Raw genomic sequence first — 20,671 nt, 5'->3', positions numbered from 1 at the left:
CCTGGATGGGAACATTGCCCGCAGCATTCGAGCACTTCGAGGCTGCATGGACTTTTGGGCCACGCTGCCGCTTTCGGTGGCGGGACGGATCGCCCTGCTTAAAATGGTGGCGCTTCCCCGGCTATTATATTACTTTCGGACTCTACCGATCTGGGTCCCACCGGCCACGTTTCGACTGTTACGCTCTATGGTGGTCGGATTCCTCTGGGGGTCGGGCTGCCGGCGGGTAGCCCTCAAAACCCTGATGAGGCCGAAGGACGAGGGGGGGCTCGCGGTGCCGGACTTTGAAAAGTATTATCTGGCGGCGCAGCTCCAGACCTTCACCCAGGAGATCGCCAGGGAATTCCGGGGCCCGGAAGACAGGAGGGGAACGGGCATGGCCAGGCATGTTCTCTCCTTTATAGCGCTGCGACAACGTTTGGCCCTGCGGGATTTGTCGATGGAGGAGCGGACTGTCCGCCTGTGTTGGAATCGGGCTCACGCCCGAGGTCAACTGAGAACACCATATGCGCCTGAAATACCGTTGGGGATGCTGACGGCCCTCCCCCATGGAGGGGATTGGTCACGTTTGGTGGCCTGGGAGGATGTCGGCTTACAGCTGGTTGGAGATCTGTACGAGGACGGAGCGCTCTTGTCCTTCCAGGATCTAATCGACCGCTTCGAGATCCCCCGCGGTGATTTTCTGCTGCACTCGGCCATTGTCCGAGCAATCCAGGCACACTGGAAGAGCGGGCAGGAGGAACCCCCCTTATCTCAGGTGTGCCAGTACGTGATGATGTCTGCGGGCACAGTGAAGGCGGTCACTTGCCTTTACGGCAGGTTGATTAACGAAGGGTTGGCTCCCCTCACCACTCTAAGAAACCGCTGGGAGGAGGACATTGGCAGGGAGATCCCGGAGACGACCTGGGCCCAGTTGGTGAGACGAGCCTGGAAGGGCACACGTAACGCCCGTTTCCAGCTGGTCCACTATTACGTTCTCCATAGAGCGTACCTGACCCCAGTGAAAATTAGACGGTATTTTGCCACGAATTCGGCGGAATGCCCTAGGTGTCCAGCTCAGGAAGCGGACCTCCTACATATGTTATGGGCCTGTCCGGGATTGTCATCTTACTGGCAGGAAGTAGAGAAGACCCTGGAGGAGGTGACCGGGAGATCCTTATCATTTGATGCGGCGGTGGGGCTCCTGCACTGGTTCCCCCATACCCCCAGGAATAAAATTTCTAGTAAATTTATCGACCTAGGGCTCCTTCTTGCTAAACGAGAGGTGACCAGGAATTGGAAGGCACGAGTTGGTCCGACGGGCAGCAGATGGCATAGTGAGCTTTTGAAGTGGGCGGCGGGGGAGTGCGCGCTGAGATATCAACTAGCTTGGAGGCAGCGTAATGAGAAGGCGCAGGAGGCCGCGTTGGAGTGGGAAATGTTGGTGCAGGCCCTCAGGGATTATTGTGCCCCCAGCGACTCTGAAGGTGAAGAAGCGACTCGCCCTGAGTCCCGGTAAACATTTGCACTGTTAGTCCTATTGCTTTCCCCGTGGGTCCCATGGCAGATCCTGTGGCGGTGGCTCCCAGGCGCTGGTGGCGGGGTTGGGTGGGGTTTCTTTTGGCTAGTAGTATTTTGAGGGTGGGGGTTTTCTTTTGGGTTTTGTAGGCTTGTTTGGAAAAGCAGATGACGGACAGTGGATCATCCGGACCAGCTCAAGCATCCTACTGAGCCCCCATTGCATATCGCCGCCCGACCCCAGGGTTGTTGGCCGGATGGCTGTGTACGAAACTCACGGTGGGGGGCCAGAGGGTTTTACTATGTTGATATTGCTTGTGATACAATGCTGGTCGATATTGTAACGATATACTAATTCCTGCAATAAAAATATATTTAAAAAAAAATATATATATTATATGTTAGCTTATTTTAATATTTATCTCTTTGTACACATTTTGTTCACTATACTCCCTAGCTGCTGCTATTTTTCAAATTCTACTTTTTCCTGCTAATGTTTCTCGCCGTTCACTCCATGTCTTGTTGACCTTGTTTACTCTGCTGTCTGTCTTCCTTACGCATACATAAACAAAGTGGAATCCACTCAAGGTGGTGGTGATCCCTAAAGTGATGGGGAAACACAAGGTGTTGTTTAAATGCCCCTCACACACCAACAGGCCCCTTGGTGTCATGCTTCATCATCGGGGCCTTCGCACCCCTCTACGGGATGCGGCGTGCTACGACTCGCGGATACGCAGGAGCACTTTGAAGTGAACTATGTGTGGGGGTGTGTGTATAGAACCAAAATGTGAGTGAGGTGAGGTGAAAAAAGTGAAAGGTTAAAAAATACCTGGCACGTGGGAGGAAATTTTTTTTTTAATTTAATCCCCGGCTGGTATTATTAAAAGAAGTGCAGGGCGTGGTTAGATAGATACGAGTTAAGGTATCGAAAACCACTAGTAAAGTGTCAACATGTTTCGGAGGTCACAGCCTCCTTCTTCAGGACAAGGGTTATGCACTTACCCTCCCCTTACTCACATGCAGAATGTTAAAGTGTATTAAAAATTTACAAAATTACCACAATGTGTAATATTCCTAACAGTGTTTTTTAGTGTTAGCGAATGCAGTTGCGCCCAGTTGGCTAAAGAACCTGCGGAAAGAAATGCATAGGTAAATACATGCATATGTCACAGACAGATCAATGGAGAAGAAGAAACCTTCTCTGAGTATCACCAGGTCAAACCAAAAATAATGGGACCCTGTGAGGAAAAGAAAAAACACACAAGTGGACATAACAATACTGACACACACACATATACAAAACACAGAATTACTCTCTGCTCTGATGGAAAGAGAGCACATAATAAGAAGGAGAAAGTCTTACTTAGAGTTCTAAAGTATAAGACCTCATGAGCCTAAGCGTATATTGGGGATCCTTCCTTCCTGCTCAGAAAAGACCTAAAAATATTAATGAACGAGGTTCAGTTGGAAAAAAGGCACGATATTGAATCTACCAGACTACAGGAAAATGCTAGTCTTTGTCACTCATAAACTCACGGTTACTGCATTGGCAATTCGCCTGCCTTCCCTCAACGCGGCTCCGATGAAGTGAGCCTGTGTAGCGTCAGGGCCTTTATATATACTATCCCTCTTAGTAATTGGTGATGGTTAATTAGTTGATTGGAATCGGTGTATGCCCAAATACGGAGAAAGCAATCACCGAAGGTCTGGTGTTGCGCTCCCGGTGAACGCTAATGGCGCGCATGCGCACAACAGCCTGTCTAATGCGCATGCGCGGCCGAAAGAGGCGACCGCGCATGCGTGGGGTAGAGGCGCTACAAATGGTGCCGCGAAAGACGGGGAGGAACAATATACAGTGCCTCCGCCTTGCTAAGAAGAGCGTATATTCTGGGGCTGAACTCGGTTCACAAAACGGGCAAATATCTCATGTTGCAATAAGGAGGGACAGCAAAATATGCTATTAGATAGGTATTCGATTAGCACATTACTGTAATAAAGGAGCGTGTAATATCCAGTAGTGTGTAAAATACAGTAATGCCTATACCCCAGAAATTATCCAAAAAGGGAACTAACGTTTTCTAATAGGTTTCAGGGGGGAAAGAAACTGACAGGATTAGTACACAGATGGGTGTCAGTTGCAGGGCATGAAGGCCATGTGCACGTGGTGAGGTGATGGCAATATAACCTGATAGACCAAATGCATCATGATTAAGGGTATGGACAACGTAGTGTATCAGAGACAATTACTATCTCAAAAGGGTCCAAGGGATGGAGTCATTAAGCCCCGTTGTGTCAGTTCCCAGCCTGAACACCCACCGTTGTTCCTTTTCCAAAAGACCCACCTCTGAGGGTAACTGTTCAATAACAGTCCACTGCAGCTCATTCACACAGTGTTGGTGTTCAATGAAGTGGGTTGACATTTTGGTAGTGAGTTTCTTACATCTGATGTTACTTTTGTGTTCATTTAATCTCACTTTAACAGGTCTTGTTGTCATACCAACGTATTCTTTTCCACAGGGGCACGTGATCAGATATACAACATTCTTGCTGTTGCAATTTGTGAACATACGTTGCTCCCATTGTGTCCCATTTGAGAAGGTCAAGGTCAAGCTTTTTTTAGTGAGGTGGCAGTTGTTACAATTACCACATGGATAGTGACCATGTATGCCCTGAAGTCTTGTTTGATCCTTTTTTGTTGGAGGGGGTCTTGTGTGGACTAGCATGTCTCTCAAGTTCCTGCCCCTTCTATGGGCAAACAATGGCTTCTCCAAAGTTAGACCGCTACTCGTCAGAGTGCGCCAGTGTTTGTTCACCAATTTGGTCACCTGGTTGGTAACTGGACTATATGTGGTGACACATACTGTTCTTTTTTCGGCTTCCTCCCTCCGAGGGTTATCCTCTAGGAGGGCCTCACGGTTGTTGTGCCTGGCCCTTTTTGATGCTTTTCTGATTACAGTTTCCGGGTATTTCCTCTGTCTCAGTTTCATACTCAGATCCTTAGCCTGAGATTTATATTTAGCAATGTCACTGCAGTTCCGCCGAAGACGCAGGAACTGTCCATAAGGAAGGTTCTCCCTCAGATGACGTGGGTGGAAGCTGTCAAATCTGAGGAGACAGTTCCTGGCCGTTGGTTTGAAATGTGTTTCTGTTTCGAGCACTCCTGCTTCGCAATAGATGTTTAAATCCAGAAAGACCATGCTTTGGTTAGACACCTGGTGAGTAAATTTTAAGAAGGCATTTTGGTTGTTAAGCCAAACGGTAAAGTCAGTTACCGTAGTCATATCTCCTTCCCAGATGACCAAAATATCGTCTATATACCTCCACCAGGTAAGAATCCTCGTCCTGTATGGGTTGTCTGGGTGGAGGATTTTAGTGGACTCTAGGTGATGGACATATAGTCCAGCCAAGCTCGGGGCAAAAGTACTGCCCATACTGGTCCCATGTTTTTGCCAGAAGAGGGTGCCCTCATACTCAAAAAAAATTTTGGTAAGGGCCAAGGAGATGCATTCCAGTACTACATTTCGTGGGGTATGGTATTTCCAGTTTGTAGAGTGTAGTACCTCCTCAATGATTTGTAAAGTCTCCTCGTGTGGGAGACTCGTATAGAGGCTCTCCACATCAAGACTGAGGAGCATCTGGGAGCTGGGATCAAAAGTTTGGTTGTTCAACAATTGAAGTACTGCCTTCGTATCCTTCAAATATGTGTTAGTGGCCTGTACAATTGGTCTAAGAAAGGCATCCGCAAATTTGGACAATGGTTCCAGAATAGATGAGATGCCAGAAACAATGGGGCGACCGGGAGGATTGTCAAGGTTTTTGTGCACCTTGGGTATGGTGTAAAAATATGGAGTCCGTGGGTTCTTTTGTATCAGAAACTCCGACTCTTTTTTGGTAATCCAATCATGGGCCAGTGCCTCTTCCACCATGCCTCCTATTTGAACTCTCAGTGATTCAGTTGGATTTTCAGTGAGGATCTGATAGTGCCTCCTCTGCGGGTTGCCAATTGACGTTGTTGCCCTTCTTGTTCCGCCCTCTGCGGGATCCTCGGCCCCAGGATAAAAAAGGCTGTTGGTTCTGGGGAGCATTGGTTTGATCCGGGACCCATTGGGGGTACATTTGTCCGGCGAATCAGGCGTCATCGAGCAGCAGGGGGACCTAGTTATTAACATAACTCCCTGGCCCCTCAGTGAGGTCATCAAGGAATTGAGGATGAATAAGAACTTGATTATAAAACCCGCGGATAAGGGTGGCGCAGTAGTTATTCAAACCACCTTAGCCTATGATAAAGAATGCAGGAGGCTCCTTTCTGATAATAGGAACTATCAGATCCTCACAGAAAATCCAACTGAATCACTGAGAGTTCAAATAGGAGGCATGGTGGAAGAGGCACTGGCCCATGATTGGATTACCAAAAAAGAGTCGGAGTTTCTGATATAAAAGAACCCACGGACTCCATATTTTTACACCATACCCAAGGTGCACAAAAACCTTGACAATCCTCCCGGTCGCCCCATTGTTTCTGGCATCTCATCTATTCTGGAACCATTGTCCAAATTTGCGGATGCCTTTCTTAGACCAATTGTGCAGGCCACTAACACATATTTGAAGGATACGAAGGCAGTACTTCAATTGTTGAACAACCAAACTTTTGATCCCAGCTCCCAGATGCTCCTCAGTCTTGATGTGGAGAGCCTCTATACGAGTCTCCCACACGAGGAGACTTTACAAATCATTGAGGAGGTACTACACTCTACAAACTGGAAATACCATACCCCACGAAATGTAGTACTGGAATGCATCTCCTTGGCCCTTACCAAAATTTTTTTTGAGTATGAGGGCACCCTCTTCTGGCAAAAACATGGGACCAGTATGGGCAGTACTTTTGCCCCGAGCTTGGCTGGACTATATGTCCATCACCTAGAGTCCACTAAAATCCTCCACCCAGACAACCCATACAGGACGAGGATTCTTACCTGGCGGAGGTATATAGACGATATTTTGGTCATCTGGGAAGGAGATATGACTACGGTAACTGACTTTACCGTTTGGCTTAACAACCAAAATGCCTTCTTAAAATTTACTCACCAGGTGTCTAACCAAAGCATGGTCTTTCTGGATTTAAACATCTATTGCGAAGCAGGAGTGCTCAAAACAGAAACACATTTCAAACCAACGGCCAGGAACTGTCTCCTCAGATTTGACAGCTTCCACCCACGTCATCTGAGGGAGAACCTTCCTTATGGACAGTTCCTGCGTCTTCGGCGGAACTGCAGTGACATTGCTAAATATAAATCTCAGGCTAAGGATCTGAGTATGAAACTGAGACAGAGGAAATACCCGGAAACTGTAATCAGAAAAGCATCAAAAAGGGCCAGGCACAACAACCGTGAGGCCCTCCTAGAGGATAACCCTCGGAGGGAGGAAGCCGAAAAAAGAACAGTATGTGTCACCACATATAGTCCAGTTACCAACCAGGTGACCAAATTGGTGAACAAACACTGGCGCACTCTGACGAGTAGCGGTCTAACTTTGGAGAAGCCATTGTTTGCCCATAGAAGGGGCAGGAACTTGAGAGACATGCTAGTCCACACAAGACCCCCTCCAACAAAAAAGGATCAAACAAGACTTCAGGGCATACATGGTCACTATCCATGTGGTAATTGTAACAACTGCCACCTCACTAAAAAAAGCTTGACCTTGACCTTCTCAAATGGGACACAATGGGAGCAACGTATGTTCACAAATTGCAACAGCAAGAATGTTGTATATCTGATCACGTGCCCCTGTGGAAAAGAATACGTTGGTATGACAACAAGACCTGTTAAAGTGAGATTAAATGAACACAAAAGTAACATCAGATGTAAGAAACTCACTACCAAAATGTCAACCCACTTCATTGAACACCAACACTGTGTGAATGAGCTGCAGTGGACTGTTATTGAACAGTTACCCTCAGAGGTGGGTCTTTTGGAAAAGGAACAACGGTCGGTGTTCAGGCTGGGAACTGACACAACGGGGCTTAATGACTCCATCCCTTGGAGCCTTTTGAGATAGTAATTGTCTCTGATACACTACGTTGTCCATACCCTTAATCATGATGCATTTGGTCTATCAGGTTATATTGCCATCACCTCACCACGTGCACATGGCCTTCATGCCCTGCAACTGACACCCATCTGTGTACTAATCCTGTCAGTTTCTTTCCCCCCTGAAACCTATTAGAAAACGTTAGTTCCCTTTTTGGATAATTTCTGGGGTATAGGCATTACTGTATTTTACACACTACTGGATATTACACGCTCCTTTATTACAGTAATGTGCTAATCGAATACCTATCTAATAGCATATTTTGCTGTCCCTCCTTATTGCAACATGAGATATTTGCCCGTTTTGTGAACCGAGTTCAGCCCCAGAATATACGCTCTTCTTAGCAAGGCGGAGGCACTGTATATTGTTCCTCCCCGTCTTTCGCGGCACCATTTGTAGCGCCTCTACCCCACGCATGCGCGGTCGCCTCTTTCGGCCGCGCATGCGCATTAGACAGGCTGTTGTGCGCATGCGCGCCATTAGCGTTCACCGGGAGCGCAACACCGGACCTTCGGTGATTGCTTTCTCCGTATTTGGGCATACACCGATTCCAATCAACTAATTAACCATCACCAATTACTAAGAGGGATAGTATATATAAGGGCCCTGACGCTACACAGGCTCACTTCATCGGAGCCGCGTTGAGGGAAGGCATGCGAATTGCCAATGCAGGAACCGTGAGCTTATGGGTGACAAAGACTAGCATTTTCCTGTAGTCTGGTAGATTCAATATCGTGCCTTTTTTCCAACTGAACCTCGTTCATTAATATTTTTAGGTCTTTTCTGAGCAGGAAGGAAGGATCCCCAATATACGCTTAGGCTCATGAGGTCTTATACTTTAGAACTCTAAGTAAGACTTTCTCCTTCTTATTATGTGCTCTCTTTCCATCAGAGCAAAGAGTAATTCTGTGTTTTGTATATGTGTGTGTGTCAGTATTGTTATGTCCACTTGTGTGTTTTTTCTTTTCCTCACAGGGTCCCATTATTTTTGGTTTGACCTGGTGATACTCAGAGAAGGTTTCTTCTTCTCCATTGAGCTGTCTGTGACATTTGCATGTATTTACCTATGACTTTCTTTCCGCAGGTTCTTTCGCCAACTGGGCGCAACTGCATTCGCTAACACTAAAAAACACTGTTAGGAATATTACACATTGTGGTAATTTTGTAAATTTTTAATACACTTTAACATTCTGCATGTGAGTAAGGGGAGGGTAAGTGCATAACCCTTGTCCTGAAGAAGGAGGCTGTGACCTCCGAAACATGTTGACACTTAATTATTGGTTTTCGATACCTTAACTCGTATCTATCTAACCACGCCCTGCACTTCTTTTAATAATACCAGCCGGGGATTAAATTAAAAAAAAAAATTCCTCCCACGTGCCAGGTATTTTTTAACCTTTCACTTTTTTCACCTCACCTCACTCACATTTTGGTTCTATACACACACCCCCACACATAGTTCACTTCAAAGTGCTCCTGCGTATCCGCGAGTCGCAGCACGCCGCATCCCGTAGAGGGGTGCGAAGGCCCCGATGATGAAGCATGACACCAAGGGGCCTGTTGGTGTGTGAGGGGCATTTAAACAACACTGTGTGTTTCCCCATCACTTTAGGGATCACCACCACCTTGAGTGGATTCCACTTTGTTTATGTATACAGTCAGGGAGACTGAATCCACTGACTCTCTCTCTCCCCCCTTCTGTTACAATTCGTGTCTTCCTTACGCGTCTCGCCGCTTCCTAATGATGTCCCTTTTAATCTGGAAATGTATTCTACACACCTTGACTGAAGTCTCCTGGCTTCCTGTCAACTTCTCTTCTTTTCTCATCTACATTCTTTTCTCTTTTTTTCCTTCTCTTTCTATCCCATTCCTGTTTCTTTTTCTTCTTGTTCTTTTTTCTTTTCTGTTTTGTAGCTCCTCTCCTCATAACCCTTTTTCACATTTGTTTTCACCTTTGTTTCCTCTGCACAGTCACTCATTTATTGGCTTCAAATTCTTGCATGCTGACGACTTCTTTTTTTTACCAATTATAGAATACCCATGGTGCTGTTTAATGCCATTTCCCTCTTGTGATGACTGATAATGTTCGCATTTTTTCCTGGAATGTAAAGAGTTTACGTAACCCCATCAAGAAGTAAGGGCGTCTTACCCATCTTTCTAGATTACAATGTAAAATTGCGATATTGCAAGAGACACATCTTATTGACAATGATTTTAATTCCCTTAAAAAAGCAATGGGTTGGTCAGGTGTATTGTTTCTCAGCTAAGGATAGGAAAAATAGAGTGGTGATATTATTTCATAATTCCCTTTCCCGCACTATAGAGAGGGAAGAGAAGGATACAGATGGACAATGGCTTCTTCTTCATACACGCATAAATGGTTTCCCTAGCTCTCTCCTCAACATTTCAGGTCCCACTGGTATTGATTCACTGTTTTGGCACTCCATGTCACGTACACTTCATTCCCTTGTTCATTCAAACCTCATAGTGGGTGGGGATTGCAATCAGCTTGTGGACCCTTTCACCAACAGGAAATCTTCTTCCAGGTACATTCCAAACAAAATGCAAAAAACCTTTACCAATACGATTTCTTCAAGAGGACTGGTAGATGCCTGGACGGTATATAACCCAGATTGCTTGGAATTTATCATTTACTCCCCCACACATAATTCTACTTCTAGAATTGACTATATTTTTTTAAGTCCACATCTTCACCATGCTGAAATTTGATCAATACTTATTTCCAATCACGCGCCTGTCTTTATTAATTTAGATCTTCCATCAATAACTTTCAAATCGCGTAGATGGCGTTTCAATAATTATCTTGTCGAAGATCCTTTTTTCGTTGGGTGCTTCAAAGATTTTGTGTCAGAATTTTTTCATTTTAAAGCCAATCCAGATACACCCTTCCATACCATTTAGGATGCTTTCAATGAGACAGCCAGTGGTTTTATCATTGATTATGTGGCCGTTAAGAATAAGCAATTCCTTAGGGATTCTGCTTCCACACTCTCCTATATCAAACAATTGGAACATACCTACTTTTCCTCTAATGATGAGGCTACTCCTAAGAAATTGGTCCGAGCTAAATTGAACTTTAACAAGAAATCCACTGAGGAAGCTTCTGGGACTTTACTCAAATCAATTCCAAATTTTATATTTCTTGCCGCAACAAAGCGGGTAAATTGTTGGCGAATTATTTGAGGGTCAAATCTCAACGGTCTAGAATAGTTAATATCATTGATGACACTGGTGTTAATCATTTTAAGGATGAGGAAATATTGAAATGCTTTACGGATTTTTATATGTCTTTGTACACTCCGGAATCTTCTCCTTTTGATGTGGCCCTAGATACTTTTTTTGATTTGCTTCCCCCTCGATATCCCCCCTACCCACACTGTTCTATTTTACACAAAGATGTGTCCCTTTCTGAGATTAAGTCGGCTTTAGCTAAGCTACCTAGTGATAAGGCCCCTGGTCCAAAGGGACACATTTTATTCTTGTTTTTTCACTAACTCTTTTGCCATACCTTTTTACTATTGTATCTCTCATAATGAGGCCCGTGGCTCCTTCCTTGAAGCCATGATTTGCTTAATCCTAAAAAAAGATAAAGATCCCTCTTCATGCTCAAACTATCGCCCTATTTCATTAATCAATTTAGATTGTAAAATTTTTGCAAAGATTTTGGCCCTCCGTATTCATCAGGTTCTTCCAGAATAGATTGGCCCTGAACAGACGGGGTTTGTTAAAAGAAGGACGCTGGCAGATAACACCAGAACCATTCTTAATATCATTCATCTTGCTTTTAAGTGATCCTCCTCTGTTGCAGCCATAACCCTCGACGTGGAGAAAGCTTTTGACCGCATTCTCTGGCTTTTTATGATGCACGTCCTTAAATGGCATGGTTTTGGTCCCGCTATCCTGTCTCTTATAAATCTGCTGTATTCCCCCCCTAACTACCAACTACTACAGTTTTTGTTAATGGATCCCAATCTACCTATTTTACTTTACAACGAGGTACCCGTCAAGGCTGCCCTCTTTCCCCCCTGCTCTCAATTCTATCTCTGGAACCTTATCTCCACTCTTAACGCCATTCCTCTACTTTCCGAGGTTTTAAACTTAAGGCAATTAAAATCAAATGTATCGCTTATGCGGATGACATTCTGTTATATATATATCTGACCCCTTACCTCTTTGCCTGTCTTTACATACCTTTTATCTTCCTTTGCCACTTTGTTGGGTTACAAATTATATTTTCCCAAATCCGAAGTACTTTCACTAAATAAATATTGTTTAAAAAGCATGTTTGACGGAACTGCTTTCAAGTGGAACATCAATAGTATTACCTGCTTGGGAATCAAGTACTCTTCCTACATTGCTCGAACAGTTCAACTTAATTGGAAGACGTTCTATCAAAGGTGAACAGCATGTCTGGAAAATTGTCTCCCTTATTTTTGTCATGGTGGGGCAGATTGGACTCAATCAAAATAATGATGCTTCCTGTGATCAATTTCTCTTTGTCCATGTTACCAGTAAAGCTTCCATTAAACATTTTCAATAATCTTAATGGTACTTTAAGGAAAATTCTTTGGAATAATCAGAAGGCTCGTATTCCTTTATCTTTCCTGTCTGCTCCTAAGGACCGGGTAGGTGTCCATTTTCCCAATTTTCGTCAATATCACTCCTCCTTTTTAATTCCCCAATTGTTACCTTTCTTGCCCTCTCCAGAAGAAGCCCCATATGGCACAGACTGGAGGAATCCCTGATTCACCCTTTTCCTTTTTCCTCACTGGCTAATTTCTCCCATCCCCCTCGTTCCTTTGGCTCTCTAACCATTTCAGAATTTATTTCTACTAATAATCCAATTATTAGCAATTCTCAAACACCTCTGCAAATGTTCCTTGAATCATCTCTTTGGCATAATAAATCTATTAAACTCTCTAATCATGCTCTCTTTTGGAAGGGTTGGGCAGCTAAGGGGATTATTCAGGTTAAACATTTAGTACAAGGTTCACATTTTCTCTCTCCACAGGAAGTTTAGACTAAATATAGCCTGCCTGTCCTTTCTCTTCTCAAGTACGACTCCTTGCGATCGCTTTTAACTCACCAGTATTCTCTCCTTTCTGGATCCTCTTCCTCCTCATCAGACAATCTTTTAGAACCTTTGTCTACTTCTCCTTTTCTTTGGGTCTCCCATATTTACAGATATCTTCATTTCTCTTCCCTCAACCCTTTCTACTCATACATGGAACTCCGTTTGGGGACAGATACTTCACACCTCCTGTACTGCCAGTACCACCCAAACTTTTTATTATTTTTATCAGAGGTTGCATTTAACCAGAGTGTCCCTCTCCAAATATAGTTCTGTCCTGTCCCAGAACTGCTGGTCTTGTAAAAATCCCCTTGGCACATTCCTACACTGCTTTTTCCTTTGCCTTAGTATTACCTCGTTTTGGGCCAGGGTCTGTAAATCACTTTCCTCCATCTGTTCTGTTCATTTTCCTTTTGATATTTATTCCATCTTTCTGTGTAACAATTCTATAAATTGGTTGGGCACTCACAGGATGGACTTGTTTGTAGATCTGTTAATTGCTATTACTTTTCAGATAATCACTTCTAATTGGATGGTTGCCATTAAGGTATGTCTTTCTGCTTGGTGGAACCGCCTCTGCTGCCATCATCACCGGATGGATAGGGCTTCTGCCACCACATCTCAGCAACTCCTTCGAAAGGACGCCTTGTGGTCTCCACTCACTAACTATTTATCCTCCTCTGCACTACGTAATAAGGACAGATCCTTTGTTTTTCAGCAGCCTTGCATATTATACTTTATTTTTATTTCTCCTATATAGTTCTTATAGGTCAATGTTTGATTATTACTTGATATTACTAACTGTGTAGTGATCGTATTTAGATTTTCACTTATATGATATCTGGTAAAGATGTTGTTTTCATTTGCCACCTTTTTGTGATTTTTCTCTCTTTTCTCCCCCTCTTTTTCGCTTTCCACCCACATTGAAAACTTTTAATATGCTATTTGTTAAGGTGCTTAATTAGGTATAATTGCTTTCATGCTCTGGTTCTAGTTTTAGTAATAGTTGATGTTTTGAGTTTCCATCCTATTTAGCTTATACAATACGATAAATAAACTATTCCAGAAGAAAGGCGATGTATTGAAAATCTTCTTAAGTTAAAAAAAACCTGAAAACCTGTGGAGTCCAAGCAACACCAAGTGACTTAGGATCTGGGTCACCTCGTTAAAGTAAGAGCAACGAGGTGTACAGAACAAATCCTTGCTTACTGTGATAATTGGGTAGCTACTCACATCTTTTTTAATCCATCAAGCATGCCAGCCAGCTGAGTGCTAGAGGTCTATATAGAAAGTAGAGTTGAAGGATAGCAAAAGTAATAAAAGGTAGTGCCAAAAGGGAGTTTGCTCCCGCCAATGGCCCTACTCAGCTCATCTGCAATTGTAGAAGTAGATTATTTAGGCCACCTTCTTCCAATCTCTACCGAGGTGCAGAGAGGGATTGTATGCTTTATGTCATTGTTGTAGAACTACTAGGGCTGCCTGGGGGTTTCCACATCAGTTCAGTCAGTAGGAGACTTGCCCTGCAGATCTCCAGAAGGGCTTTTAGGTTTACTCCCAGCCAAGATGAAATGGGCTGTATTCAGCCCATGTTCAGGAAGCACCACACTCTGTTTGCAGGGTGTCTTTACAAATGAAAATTAGCTGCTTAAAGATGGTTCCATTCTTGTTTTATGGCCAAGGCCATACAATCTGGGACCACTATAGAGTCTCATCAATGTTATACTCTTGATGATCCTGTATTTTATATTGTCCTGTTGCAGTGATATTGTGACTGCACTGTATCTATTACCATTAGTAAAGTACATTTCTACAACAGTGGAGCTGATATTATTTAAAATCCAAAAGATTTCCAGGGACGCATATTTTTCTTCAGTCATGCGAATGGTTGACAAGAACCCAAGTATGTGCGCTCTGCTAATCTGCCAGTTCGAATGCCTAAATATTTAACTGTAAAGTATTGCCTATATAGTTTACTTTTTCACACAACATAACTGTAGTATACTATGCTTTTGTTCTCAGCAACACTAAACTCCATTGGGACCACTTGTTGGGCATGTAATATGTAGAATTTAGTATAACATAGCAATGACGATTGCTTACAAGAACACAAGGGTGGATGCAAGCATACTCTGATTTTGCCCAAACTCAAATAAATTGGAGATGCATGTCTAAAGATTGTACAGTGAATGGATGGTAGTTGATGTGAGAGGAAAATGAGAGCAAAAAGAGGGTGTAAAATGCACTACTATAAGGGGTCACCTCTAAGAAATGAGATGTCGAGGTAGTCTTTTGAAATGAGATTTAGTTGATTGTGTGGACAGTAGTGGCAGTTATAGTTACTTATGCGTTGGGCATTGTTTATGGAGCACATTTCACTAAGATCGAGAGGTGCCTGGATATCACTTAAATGAAGATTGGAGACACCCAGTGATTTTCTAAAGGTTCTTCTAAAGAATCAGACTTACAGATTTGTCTAAAAGAGACTAAATAAAGAATGTGTCTGAATCCCTTAGAAGTAGATTTCTATAGCAAAACTTTACAACTCAAACCCCCAACCGCAGGTTGAAAGGCACTCAAATTATGCAGGACCAGAGGTTCCTGCCGGAGGAGTGGTGTGCCATATACCTATACCCCTTCTGGACTAGACATGATCTGAAAACTATCACCAGACATTTTGTGGCAGACCTTGTGAATATTTACAATGGCTCTAATACCAAGTAAAAAAATAGGAAAAATAATAATTTTTTACTTTTTCACAATATCAGTTTTGACCTGAATCTTAGCTCATCTGTTCACTTTTCCCTTACATATTCATGAAGCTTTGGGAGTTTAGTTTTTCAAGAGAAACACGTCAGTGTGCCACATTATATAAGACAGTGGTGAGTTCCAGCAGTGTATGTTATTCTGACATTCTTCTACCAATGACAATTTCCATTGCCTTAACGATTTGTAGGTGTTCTATCCTTTGGATTGTCTCACACCCATGTCCTTCACACCACTGTCATTTACTCAAATTCTGATGTAGTCACTGAACGATTTTAGCCATGTACAGTTTCACCAATTAGTAATGAGAAGATACGTTGTACTGCAATGCTCATCTTTGAAAAACCTTCAATACAGCACAGTAGCCTGCACTACTGAGGATCATTTTTTTTTAAATGGGGTAAGTAGAGTGCATGATTGACCATGCATGAAAAAAGCATAGAACGTTGTGAACGTACTTGGACATAGAATGCGATGTTATTATATTTTCACTGTATAAGGTTACTAACCTCATTTTTGTAAAATTTTACTAAAGGATAATTAAGTTGTAGAAAATAAATATACCAAGGCACAACATGGTATCAGAATTTTAAAGACTGACGACAATAGCTTTAATTATCAAACGGTATGCTTCATTTTGTGCCTGGAGGAAAATACCTCTCAACAAGATTCTCACAAGCTAACCTATAGAAAGAAAGTAACTCATAGCATACGCGATTATAGCAACATTCACTTTAGTAAAACCACATAAGAGTTCTTCATATCAAAGTCTCACCTTGCTCCAACGACCAATTCCTTCTGCCCAGGGTCAAATGTTAACTGTGAGAAGTCCACTGCATTGTCTGCTCGGAAGACATATAACCACGGGGAAATATCTAGAGGTAATGCACAAAAAAAGTTGTGTATAAGTTAATCTTTCTTTGACGTGGATACAGTTAGCCAACATGCATCAGTATCACTTTCACTGCATGTCTGCTCTAGTGTTGTGAGGTTGTAAGCACATCACTGTAATGCAGGATCAGTGCCGAGCTACTGGTTGAAGACTTGAATGGCCTCAATGTATGCGAGTCACATGGGCTCATTGATGACTGCCACCTTGTAAAATTGATGCTGCTACACCAACCTATATTCACAGATGGGCTTTTTGGTGAAGTGACCTGGGCAGGCAGACATTAAACTAGTGTAGACTAATGCACAGCAGGCCTACTCAATACACATTCTCAACAGGCACTTTCAGCACTGGAGTACTACAAGTAGTTCACAAAAATTAAACACCCATCCTCATAGCAGCAAAGTAAACACATTTTGCATTATACTGGGAACATATTATCAGTCAAGCCCTTCAGCTTCACTAACTCACTGAGCCATTCACACTCTAACCAAGTAGGAGACTAGCAAGTCCCAGATTTGAAGGAATTGAATTTTGCATCCTTGCACTATAAATATTCTCTCTTCTAAGAAGCAATAACCCATGAATAAAATTCGGTTTTACAAAGTAACCACCCGGGTGACTTGGACCGACCAGAATTTTGCCAGTGCCTGTTTGGGTAGCTATATCAATAGAAATATAAGGTCTTTATCTGATGTTACATTTTCACCAGAAAGACTGGATAAAATGGTCTTACTGTTAGGATGGTATTTAAACCAGACACGTCAGATAAAATAAAAGATTTTTTCTAAGTACGCTTAAAAGGGACCATCCATTGAAAAGTAAAACTCTTGCCCTGTCAACCAATCATAGCTCATGAACAATGGCCAACAATAAGACTTCTGGATTATCTCTTTGCTTGATGACATCTTGGTTAGTTGTAAAACCTACTGTGACTTCATTCACTATACGGCCTCTTTAAGACAATCAAACAGACTGACAGAGTAGAAGAATTTGGCTTAAAGAATTGCTATAATTTACATTAGACATTAACACTAAAATACTTAATAGAATGAAATGTATAAAAATGTGCCTTTTCTTAAATGTGCAAAATTAACCTGTAAAATGATTTTTGTAGTAAGCACCCATTCCTATTGCAATTACCCTACTAGGCTAGACTAGGACTCTTCCATTTTCCACCCTTCAGTTCATTTTCTTCTCTAACAAATAAATGCATTAGGAAATGCTGAACTATGCAATATGATTTGATAAATGATTCACACTTGACTTGTTTAAACATTTCATCTCTGTACAAAGTGCTGACTTTAAAAATGTATTTCTTCTTTTCCTAAGCTACATGTTTTCATTGTATTTAGCTAGTTTTCTAGCTTTCACATATTCACAATGCTGAATACTGAATAGTGTATTAAAACAATAATGATTGCATGAAGACGTAAATCTTGTGACTTAATATCGCAGGTTGCAACTAAAATGTTTCTGACCCTAGAATAGTTCATTGTTAAGCAGTGGAATATTGAATAGCTAATAGTTTAGACTGCAGGGTTTTCGTGGGAATTCAAAGTGAAGCTAATGCACACAAATGTTTAGCAACTAGGTTAAAAACTTGTAGATAGCTCCTTTCCTACTTCGTACGTTTGCCGTGGGAATGAAGGAAAAAGCAGCAGACCATCTTCACTCACTGGCTTAAAATGGATTGTTACATATGTTATATTCCTATTTAGAATCAAGGCAATGTAGTCCAGGCCAGTCTAGACCATACTTCTTCGACCATTCCTTTTTCCCTTAACACTTTTTACCCTATGCGATGTGAGCTACTGCTGAAGATGATTTCTGTCACCTACTATATTGTGGGTGTCTTTTTCCCTTACGGTTATGGCTACTGGTGTGATTTTCTTCTTAGTTTAACTTTGAAAAGCTCTTACTGCTATTGTTTGCTGATGTTGATTTGAGAGAAGAGACTTAGACTAGTTTCTGGAACTACTCTTCAGGAGGAATTTGGCTTTAATCTGATTCTATTTCAATACTCCTTTAATTCATGCTCGTTTCCAAAAGGATTATTTATGGGTTCTGGTAGGTTGGAATCTGCTTAGGGTAGAATAGGGATTAATTTCCTTTATGGAACTTGCTGAAATGTACTTGGTTGATTTTAACAGATGTACCTGATTTACTATTTTGAATCAAGATACCAGAATGATAAACTAAACTCTTATTGATAAATAAACTGGCTAAATTGATGATTGGGATGTTTTTATTGATGCTCCATTCGAAAACAGTGGCAAAGATCCATTTGGTGCAGAGCTAGAGAACCCTATTATAAGTCACGGGTTCATCTGATTAAATAAAAAAAAAAATCCATTCCATCAACATCTTGTTGAACTGTACAACTTACTGTGACTTTGATCACTACACACAGCCTGTTTTAAAATGTGGCAACTCTAATTTGAGTAAGGTTTGACTTGCAAATATAATGAACTTTCTAATAACTTTCTGATTTATGTAAACCTGTATACCTGCGGCAACTATTAAACATTATTTTTATCTCATTCTCTTAACATTGGATGGGTATCAGGAAAGCTGGCTAATTTCTGGTGGAAGAACAACAGCCAGTTTTCTGGTACACTTATAATTGCTCCTACATATGGGTTGTAATCTGAACAGAAAATATATCTCCATTATGGTCAAATGTAGACCTGTGTCAAATATTAAAATTAATTCTAAAGAACTGCTAGTTGAGGTTCTGATTAAAGCTAACTGTTACTCAATCCAGAATAATAAATGCCTCAGTTGCAAGTTTTACCAAACTAACCAAAATTACGTGGACCATACTACCCAAAATGATGCGGATGGGGGCCTATTTAAAATGGCAAGGTTAAAAGACTTATCGTGCTACATATTGAGTTTAAAGAACATAAGATATGAATCACATTTCGCTACCTGAGAGGAAACAAACTGTATTCTACTGTGCTAGAAAAGGGAAATTAATAAGTAAAGCACAAAAAAGTCTAGAAATTACAGAATGGTTTAATGGGGTATGTAACAATACTGAGCTTGAGTAATATACCTTTACTGATTATAAAAGGGGCATTAGAAGTAGATTAAAACATTTCTGTGAAGATGATTAAATGGGCCGCAAAGAGGGTGCCCCGTTGAACTAGTTGACATTTTCATTAAAATATGTATGCCTGCTCCCACCATCAACATTTGATATTTATTGTGCGGGCCATAAAATTTGGCATGTCTTATATTACACACTCCATTGACAAATGTTTTAGGATATCTGAGTGAATTTGTCAGTGCCTTGATGCAGGAAACTTGAGATGCTGCTGAACTACGTATTGAGGATTATTAAAATCAACCTTGAATCAGAAACAAAGTGTAGGAAGATGACAGAGATGCAGCATTGGAATATGTAGGTTTTACTGTGATATGGCTACCCGGACATTATCATATCATCTCCAGCGGATTAACTGTTGTTGCCTCCTAGAGCTATTAATGTTATGCAGGCAACTACTAACCTTAAAGTGGTCAGAAAGTGAATCTCATTGAATCAATTAAGCAGGATTTATAACGTGCAGCTTGTCACTGCCGAGGGTATCCAGGCGCTTGCTGTAGATCGCAAAGAACATTCACAATAACTGCAGGTATTTTCCATGTAATAATGATTCTGAACCTGCAAAAAGTTAACTAAGCATGGGGCATACATGAATCTACCTACTGTAAAATTGTAAAGACAAAAAAGAGAGGGGTGATAATTACCTGTTTTAAACATTTGGTCAGGAGGCATTTGACTGGTTGCTTGCCAGTGACTCCCCCAATTCATTAGACAAATTAAGGTTACTTTGTCTACAATTATGTAATATTTTGATATGGGTAATTTATGTCTATTGTTGCACCTATAGTTTTACTGATCATAGGGAATAGAGTGATTGTCTCCTTTTGCTAATTTAGAAAGAAATCACTATAAGTGATGTGTTCTAACTAATATATTTAATAAGATAATCCTCATGCGTTACATTAGATTATTAAATAATTATGAGCAAAAATAGGAACTGTAATAAGTAAAGTAGTAGCAAATGGATCCTAGAGACATTCAGTGATCTCATTGATCTTGGAGCTCAAGTACTTACTTTGAATGATACAGAGACGTCAATGTTCAGGAAATGTTTCAGTAATCCACCCTGCTTTGATTCTGAGACCTCAGTGAAATGGCAATAATTAGGTCAAAAGATGCAATGTGCTTTTACTTTTCCCAAGAAGAGGTTTGTCAAAAAGTATTAGAAAGCTATACATTTCATGAAATCCATAGTTGAAAGGAGCTGTGAAGAATAATATGGTTATTTGAA

At 41.7% G+C, this 20,671-nt stretch overlaps 1 protein-coding gene across 1 annotated transcript in view; it reads right to left on the bottom strand.

The window, feature by feature from the left end:
• SEMA5A (semaphorin 5A) overlaps positions 1 to 20,671 on the bottom strand; it is a 1,998,383-nt gene that overhangs the window by 1,247,216 nt on the left and 730,496 nt on the right. Inside the window, exon 4 of the mRNA XM_086965275.1 lies at positions 16,215 to 16,314. Within this exon, the coding sequence (XP_086821401.1) occupies positions 16,215 to 16,314 (100 nt within the window). The remainder of the gene's footprint in view (positions 1 to 16,214; positions 16,315 to 20,671) is intronic.

Source organism: Lissotriton vulgaris, chromosome 4_1 (assembly GCF_964263255.1).
Source record: "Lissotriton vulgaris chromosome 4_1, aLisVul1.2, whole genome shotgun sequence".
NCBI lineage: Eukaryota > Metazoa > Chordata > Amphibia > Caudata > Salamandridae > Lissotriton > Lissotriton vulgaris.
The sequence above is the reverse complement of the archived record's forward strand: the minus strand, read 5'-3'. Positions and strand labels throughout refer to the sequence as shown.